This window comes from Chelon labrosus (assembly GCF_963514085.1).
Source record: "Chelon labrosus genome assembly, chromosome: 20".
NCBI classification, from domain to species: Eukaryota; Metazoa; Chordata; class Actinopteri; order Mugiliformes; family Mugilidae; genus Chelon; species Chelon labrosus.
Genome location: NC_140353.1, coordinates 914,331 through 922,293, shown reverse-complemented (window position 1 = coordinate 922,293; position 7,963 = coordinate 914,331). Strand labels below are relative to the sequence as shown.

At 44.9% G+C, this 7,963-nt stretch overlaps 1 protein-coding gene across 1 annotated transcript; it reads right to left on the bottom strand.

Annotated features, from left to right (window-relative positions):
• Positions 1-186: 186 nt before the first annotated feature.
• g2e3 (G2/M-phase specific E3 ubiquitin protein ligase) lies at positions 187-7,963 on the bottom strand. The gene is made up of 16 exons (XM_084568340.1): positions 7,913-7,963; positions 7,657-7,754; positions 7,077-7,178; positions 6,615-6,739; positions 6,019-6,187; positions 5,471-5,577; positions 5,038-5,154; positions 4,789-4,913; positions 4,468-4,561; positions 4,228-4,398; positions 3,804-3,958; positions 3,115-3,299; positions 2,853-3,025; positions 2,660-2,699; positions 2,310-2,481; positions 187-1,845 (listed from the first exon to the last, which is right to left on the bottom strand). Exons 1-16 carry the CDS (start codon positions 7,932-7,934, stop codon positions 1,424-1,426), a joined length of 2,277 nt encoding a protein of 758 aa, XP_084424466.1. The 5' UTR covers positions 7,935-7,963; the 3' UTR covers positions 187-1,423.

The following is a 7,963-nucleotide window of genomic DNA, read 5'->3' as shown; positions in this document are numbered from 1 at the left end:
GTTTCCTTTTTGGCAATAAACATATCATACAAAATATATCTTGATATATTTTAAACAGTATTTATGTATCTTGTATAGTGTCAATACACAATATATCCGTATACAACGCTTTAATTCTATAATATAATACTTTATAATATAATAATTCTTTATCATGTTATTATTGTGCCCAGATTCACTCCATCTTTCTCATTGGGCTTATTTTCATCATCTAGTTTGAACACGACATCAGACTGAAACCACATCTTCACCTCAAACACACAGAATGAGGGCGATTTAATGTGTCTCTATTATTCAAACTGCAAATAAAGGTGATAGAATTCAAGCAGATTATAAAAAATACAGAAACAAGAAGTCAGGCACCAGATAAAAGTATCTCAGACAAAAGACGGTCAACACAGAGACAAGCTGTACAAGGAAAATATATGAGAGAAAAGGTCAAGGGCAAACCAAGAGCATAAATAAAAAGTGGTAATGATTCACTTTGACAGGACTGATATAACGTTAGAGTACAGACTTAAAACTGAGGCCCGCTGTCAAATAAAAACACGCTCAGCTGGGTCCTATCAGGACATGACCTTTGAACTTTGAGGAGAAACCTCGATCGAAAACTGAACTAAAAGTCTGTTTTAGTTCAGCATCGAGACACATTCTTCTGTTAAACATGGATAAAATATAATAACATCAATCTCTGTTTTCTTCAAGAAGACGTAAAAATACAAACAACACAAACAAGAAGAAGTCATCATCTTTAAAACCTTTTAAAAAAACAAACTATGTACAGAAAGAACGAACAGAAAGCAGCTCAAAGTTATTAAATCAGAACGGTTTAAGACACAATGCCGACATGTTGACCGGTTAAAAGTTTAAGCTTTTAAATTTAATGCTGGAGTTAATATTGTGTAGTTCTTGTTTGAGTGATTAAGGAAATTAAAAGTTGAAATGAATGATGTATTATTGTAGTTGAAGACAAATCTCATGAAAAGAGTCAAAGCAACTCTGAACCTCTCTGCTGGTCTGATTAGTGGTGATGCTAAAGGAGATGTTATGAGCGATGCTAGTGGTGATGCTAACAGCTAGCCTGTCAGTGCAGTTTCCTTCTGCACATACAGACATCTAAGACTAAACCAGACGCCGCTACCAAGTCCGCTTTCCAAAATGAAAGGAACCGAAGAAGTCAGAAAGCATCAAGAGACAAATAATAATTTAACAGACCTGCTCACGAGTCTCGTTTTAAAAATAAACGTCTATCGTCTGTGTTCAGATTCAGTCGGAACGGTTGGTTTGAAGCTAAACATGAGATTTGTTCATAAAACTGAAGAAGAATTAAAGAGTGTCCCTTTAAGAACATTAATGTCCGGCTCACTGATTCATCTCAGAGTGAATAATTCATATCGTGTCTGAAGGAAAACGACTTTTTAAACTAATCAACAAAACATGCAGTTTTCTTATTTCTTTTAAAAGGAGCTAATGCAAACTCCTCTTCCTCCTCCTCCTCCTCCTCTTCCTCCTCCCTCCTCCTCCTCCAGCTCTCTGTGGGGCGGAGGTGCACGTGGTGGCTGATGGCCTGCTCCATGGAGCTTTTAAAAGCCTGGTAGGACGAGGTGACGGGCAGGAGGAGGTGTTTGGTGTCGGGCTCGCTCTGAGGGAAGAGCCCCTTGTCCCTCCACTCCTCCTCCTCCTGCTCCTCCTGCTCCTCCTCCTCCTCCTCCTCCTCCTCGTCTTTGATTCCTGTTGGGTGGAGGAAGGAGATGGATGGAGGGGGGAAGAACCCACCCACTGGCACCTCCTCGACTCCGGTGGCAAAGTGGAGGAGGTCCTGCAGAGAGATGGAGCTCCGTCCGACTGAGGAGAAGAGAGGAGTTCATTATCAGCAGCATTATCACAACCACGATCAGCTGACTGCCAGCTGACCGTCCTGAGGATGATTATGATGATACATGTTCTGGAACAAACTGGAAAGTCTCTCACACACTAAGTTAGTCTATATTTCTTGATCTCTGCCCTGATGTTAGTTATTTTAGAGAAGAAAGGAATGAAAAAAGGAGGGTAGACAGAAGGTAGGAAAGATATTAGGAAAGAAGGAAAGAAAGGAAGGAAGATAGGAAGGTAGAAAGGAAAGAAAGGAAGGAAGGAAGGAAGGATGGAAGAAAGGACGGTGAGGTAGGAATGCAGGATGTTAGGAAGGACGGATGGAATGAAGAAAAGGCAGAAGGAAGGAACAAAGAAAGGAAGGTAGTATGGTAGGCAGGTAGGCAGGTAGGCAGGAAGGAAGGACGGAAGGAAGGAAGGAAAGTAGGTCTCTCTACCTTCGGTCTCCACCAGGAAGTGTCTCCAGAAGGTGATGACGGGCGTCTCTCGGTTCAGTTTCTCCTCGTCCTCTGAGAAGCAGACGTTGAAGAGAAGACCGAGCGTCTGAGCCGTGAGACGATCGGCGGCTTGACAGAAAACGTCGAAGAAGAAGGAGGGAAGGAGCTGAACCTGGATCAGATGGTAGTTTAGTTATTGTTAACTAGTCCCCTCTCACCAACAAATATAAATCCATCATTTAAACTTTTACCTGGTGGAAATAAATGAGACCAGAATCTGGAGTCTGATAAAAAAAACAACCTTCAAACCTTCTCAATCAGTGGACAGACAAAAAGGAATCTTAAATCACCTGATCAAAGACGCCTAAAGTCCTCAGACCTTCCCGAAACCTGCAGGAGGACAAAAGAACACGGTTTCAGATCCTTTGAGGCAGAATTTATCTGTCTCCACCAGACCACCTGATATTTCACCTCATCTGGTCATAATGTTATGGCTGATGGATGTATGAGTCACTGACTATGATATGCCAGTCCGTTAATTACCTCTGGAGCGGAAGCTGCATCCTGGTGATGACGGTGAAGCCGACCAGAGCCTCCACCAGAGCCTCCTTCTCCTCCAGGCTGCTGATTGGTCGGTTGCAGCCGGCCAGCTCCAGGTACTGCCAGTTTGCCGCCATGACCTCCTTCAGGTCGTCCAAAGTCTGCGCCTCTGCGATCTGACACAAAGGAACCGAGCTTTAAACTACAGGCCGCCTGTGATGCTGCTGTGAAGTCAGAGCCGTGAAGCACAGAGTGTTTCTCTCACCCGGATGACTTGACGGGTGAAGTGTGTGTTGGGGGTCATGTGTGCGACGGTGAGCGGCCCGTTGGCCGGGTGGTTGAACAGACACTGGTAGAGAGCCCGCGAGAAGAAACCGATAGATGGACCGCCGTGAACCAGAGACAGAGCCAGGAGGCAGCCCACGTCAAAGTACAGATCCTCACGTAGAGCTGAAACACAAACACTGGATTTAACGAGAACCAGCAGCGTCACACATCCTGATCAGAAAGAAAGATCGTTAAGTCCTAGTCTGCTGGGACGTGAATGAGGACTATCTCCTGAACCATCAGGTCCATGTTCCTGACCCTGGTCTCTGTGGACACAGGTCTCTATGGACCCTGGTCTCTATGACCCTGGTCTCCGTGGACCCTGGTCTCCGTGGACCCTGGTCTCCGTGGACCCTGGTCTCCATGGACCCTGGTCTCCATGGACCCTGGTCTCTATGATAGGTCAGACTTCAGTGTCAGTAACATTGTGTCTGATTAATTAGTGATGAACTAAAACATCTTCTAGATCAGAGAGTAGAAAACACCCTGATAGCAATGATATCATTCTGAACTCATTCAGCAACCCCTTGACTAGAACTGGACCAAGAGTTTAGAGAAATACCACAAAGAACACATATTCTACAAAGGTTTGTCGAGTAGAAGGCGTAAATGATTCACAATAATTACCCTGCGAGTCCAGCGCCAGGTTTTTGGATCCTTCAGGACCCTCAAAAACCACAGAGTCCTGGATCTGCTGCTGCAGCAGCTTCAGGAAGTACTGCTTGGCTGTTTCACTGCCCTGAGGGCTGCTGGGAAATGAGGTCCTCCGCTGGTCCTTGAATCTGGACAAAGATGGAGAACTTCTTCAACTACCGTTGGATCAGAACCATGAACGGCTGGTTGTTGACTTGGAGACATGATCCAGATTTAGGAACAAGATGGAAAGACTCTCACATGATCTAACTTATTTTAGAGACAAAGCTGAGATTAGAACTGAACCCTGGAAGCTTCCATCCTCAGAGGTCACTGGTGAGGTAAGGAGAGAAGGAAGGAAGAAAGGAAGGAAGGAAGAAGGTGTGAATCAGGACTGATGTGTCTTTCGTCCACTGACCTGACGGACAGAGCGTGCGTGGGGTCAAAGTCGCTCCTCCTGACCAGATCCAGACCGGCCAACAGCGCCTGGTCTCCACTCACCTCCACCTGGACACTGACGGGATGGTGCTGGGGGAGTAAAGACTGCAGGAGCTCCTCAGCTGATCCAGACCTCAGAGACAAAGGCGATCTGAGAGACACGGAGTCATTAGTAACTCCTGCATATTTAATAAAGGACAGGCACGTTGGATTTATTTACCTTTTGTAGCTGATGGAGGACTGGATGGGGGACATGTGGCACTTGGACAGCAGACTCCTCCTCTGACCTCCCTGAGGAGACGCAACCAGGGACGCTGCAGAAGACAAATATGGAGTTTAGCTCAACCAAGATGATCCACATGGATGGAACGGAGGAAGGAAAGAAGGAAGGAAACAAAGAATGAAGGAAGGAAAGAAGGAAAAATGAAAGGAAGGAAGGAAGAACGGAAAGAACAAAGGCAGGAAGGAGGGAAGGATGGATGGATGGAACGGAGGAAGGAAGGAGGGAGAAAGGAGACAGAGAGGGTCCATCGTTCATCACCTTTCCCATCAGTGGCCTGTGTGCAGTCGGGACAGGCCCAGTCTGTGGCGTCCGACTTCAGCCCTGAACATTTCCTGTGAGTCCCCGTTGATCCACACAACCCACAGCGAATCACCTCGAACCTTCTGAAACAGAAATATGACGGAGAAGATTTAAAAAACAAACAAACACAAAAGCTCCTGAAGTAAAAACCAACTCTGGTCACATGCAAACGTTTAGTGACGTCATGTGAAACAGGAAGTGCTGTACCCGCTCCTGGCAGAGTGAGTTCGTCCGTGGCTGCAGAGGCAGGTGAGAGCGTCGCAGCGCTCGTAGACCTCCAGCAGCTCTGAATACGCGTTGGCCTCCAACTCCCATGATGCATCTCTACAGAAAGAACAAACAAGAGACTTGAGTTCAAGGAAAATATAAGCAGAGAATACTTTAACAGCATTTAATCAAAGTGTTTTTTGCAGAAAGTAGATCTTAGATATTTATTATAAAATGTCATAAATTAATAATTCTGTCCTGTTAGACGTCCTCTTGTTGTCTGAAACGATCTAATCAGCTCATCTTTGAGTCAAAGATAAAGATAAATAGTCGCGTGAAACTGGAAGTGATTCTGGTTTGGTGCTCCTCAGAGATTATCTGTGCATCCAGTCTACTCAGATGTGTCTGGACAAACATGACGGAGGTGTCTCACCTCTCTGGGATGTATATTCCCATCCTCAGCATCTCCTCCTGGAAGCTGTCCTTGCTGTTACAGAGAGTACATCTGAAGAAGAAGAGGCCGGCGCTGTGAGCCTGACGCTGATACACAAAGAAGAAATAAAAGCACAAACAGGAAGTCAGTGAGACTGGAAAGACTTTCTAAAACTAAATGCATCAGATAAGAAGAAGTATCTGAACGATTTAAAATGTAAAGAGGACGAAGAAGATGACATCATTTCAGTCTGTGTCCTGTTATGTCTCTGACTTCTGTCTTGTCTTCATTTACTATAAACGCAGAAAAAAGGAAGGAAGGAAACAATGAAGTCTAGTCAGTAAGGTCGTAAGGGAAGGGCGGAAGGTAAAGGAGAAGGAAAGAATGAAGAGAGGAAGGAAGGAAAAGGAAGAAGGAAGGAAAGGAGAGAAGGAATGAAGGAAGAAAGAAAGAAAGAAAGAAAGAAAGAAGCAAACATTTCCGTGTCTTGTCATAAAGCACATTCTGGTTCTTTTCTATAAATCCAGAACAAACTCTTTGACCTCTACCTGCACACATTCTCTGTGGAACCAGCTGGCGAGGCAGGACGGACACTTGAGGATGGAGTAGGACAGGATGGGGTCGATCGGCTCCAAACAGATGGAGCAGGACCGAGGGAGACTGACGTCTGAACTCACAAGCAGAGACTGAGATGGACTGTGATCCCGACAGAAAGACCTGGACACACAGAGACAACGTGAACACAGTTAAATCCTTTATCTTCTCCAACTCTCTTCATTTGAGCCACTTCAACATTTAATCAGCACTCTGAATTATCTATTATCTTATTTCAAGCTCTTCAACTATTAGTTTTGCTGGAAGAATCTATAATCTAAAAACATATTCTGGTTAGTTTGAGACGTTTTAGTTTACTCCATAATTCCATGTGTGCTCCTTCATAATTTGTCTTCAGTATTAATCTACAACGGGCTACAAATGGATGAAATTGTTCAATAGAGAGATTATAACAGCGACACATTGAACGTAGTAGCTGTAAACATTTTTTTCTATCCCATAGTAATCTGAGGTATTTGAGACGTGGCCCTGGTTGGGAATCTCTACTCTGGACAATAGAGGACATGAGGAAGAGTTGAACGTGTCTCACGGGAAGAGTCCAGTGAACTGGGAGACAAACTTCTGCTTCCTGCCGCAGGGGAAGTGAACCGTCTTCCTGCAGCTCCTGACGTAACAGCCGACACTCGCTCCCTTCTTCTTACAAACACAACACGTCTGAAACACACACGGTAAATACTCAGAGAGGACCACAACCACAACGACTCCTCCTCCTCCTCCTCCTGCCACAAATCTGTTTCCAGCTAGTTCAAATGTAGTAGGGGAAGGGAGGAAGGAAAAGGAAGAAGGATGTAATGAAAGAAAGAAAGAAGGGAGGAAGAAAGGAATGAAATGGAAGAAGGAAGGAAGGAAAGAAGGATGAAGGACAGAAGGAAAGGGGAGAAGAAGGAAGGAAGGTAGGTAGGAAGGAAGGACGGAAGGAAGACATACTAGTCTAGTACTGCGTTGTGCCTTTAGTGCGTCTCTCTAAAAGAGTTTCAGATTAAATTCTCACCAGTCGAGCCGAGCGGCGGATCTCCCGTTTGATGTCGTCCACCAGAAAACCAAAGACACCCTCGTTCTCCTTTCCTCGCTGGTAAACTCCACACGATGTCAGCTGATGCACATACACACAAATAACATTACAACTACTAACACACACACATACACTCTGTTACATACATACGTTACATACAGTTTTGGAAAGGTTATTTTTTTATAATAGCTAGATAGAGAGACATGATGGTAATAGACTGAGTCTTGTCTGTTTGTGTGAAGTTGGAGAGAAAAATGTTCTGGAAACATCTAGTCATCAGTCAGTACGTGTCTGTCTGTGGAGCTTCTCAGACTTCCAGGTTATGATTTATAAACGAAACAAAGCTGAGACAAAGACATCTGGACTTGTGTTTCTAGAAGACGTTTCCTCCAAGTCTCCAGCTCTAAATGATGGTGGGGAGTTTAGGTTTGTATCAGGAACATCTACATGACTAGAGTCTGTTAACGACCCGATACCTGGACCTAGAGTTTTATGCTTTTACCAGAAGGTGGTGTAGAGACAAAGTTTGACTGATTAAACCTTAAAGAACCAGACTCACCAAACAGAAGTAGTGGACGGAGAGTTTATGCTCCTTCAGTGTGACCTTCTCTCCAAACATGGCCGGGTCGTCATCGCTGAACCTGCACAGAACGCAACCTGGACACAACACAGCACCGTAGTAAACAATGTGTTGAATCTGAATCGACAGATTTAAACAGCAGGGGCTTCTGACTGTTTACAGACACAGTGGTGATGGTGAGACATTTGTCAGGTAAGCAGCAGAGACACGTTCAGGTGCGTGTCCATCAACTCACAGTCCTCCTGGATGCCGTCCATGTCGCTGACCTGCTGCCTACTCGCCTTCT

Excerpts from the sequence above, each read along its gene's own strand:
- g2e3 (XM_084568340.1), bottom strand. The coding sequence starts at position 7,934 with ATGGACGGCATCCAGGAGGACT. Across the intron at positions 7,179-7,656 it reads CCGTCCACTACTTCTGTTTG|CTGACATCGTGTGGAGTTTA; the intron begins GTGAGTCTGGTT and ends TATGTGCATCAG. Across the intron at positions 6,188-6,614 it reads CAGTTCACTGGACTCTTCCC|GTCTTTCTGTCGGGATCACA; the intron begins GTGAGACACGTT and ends CTGTGTGTCCAG.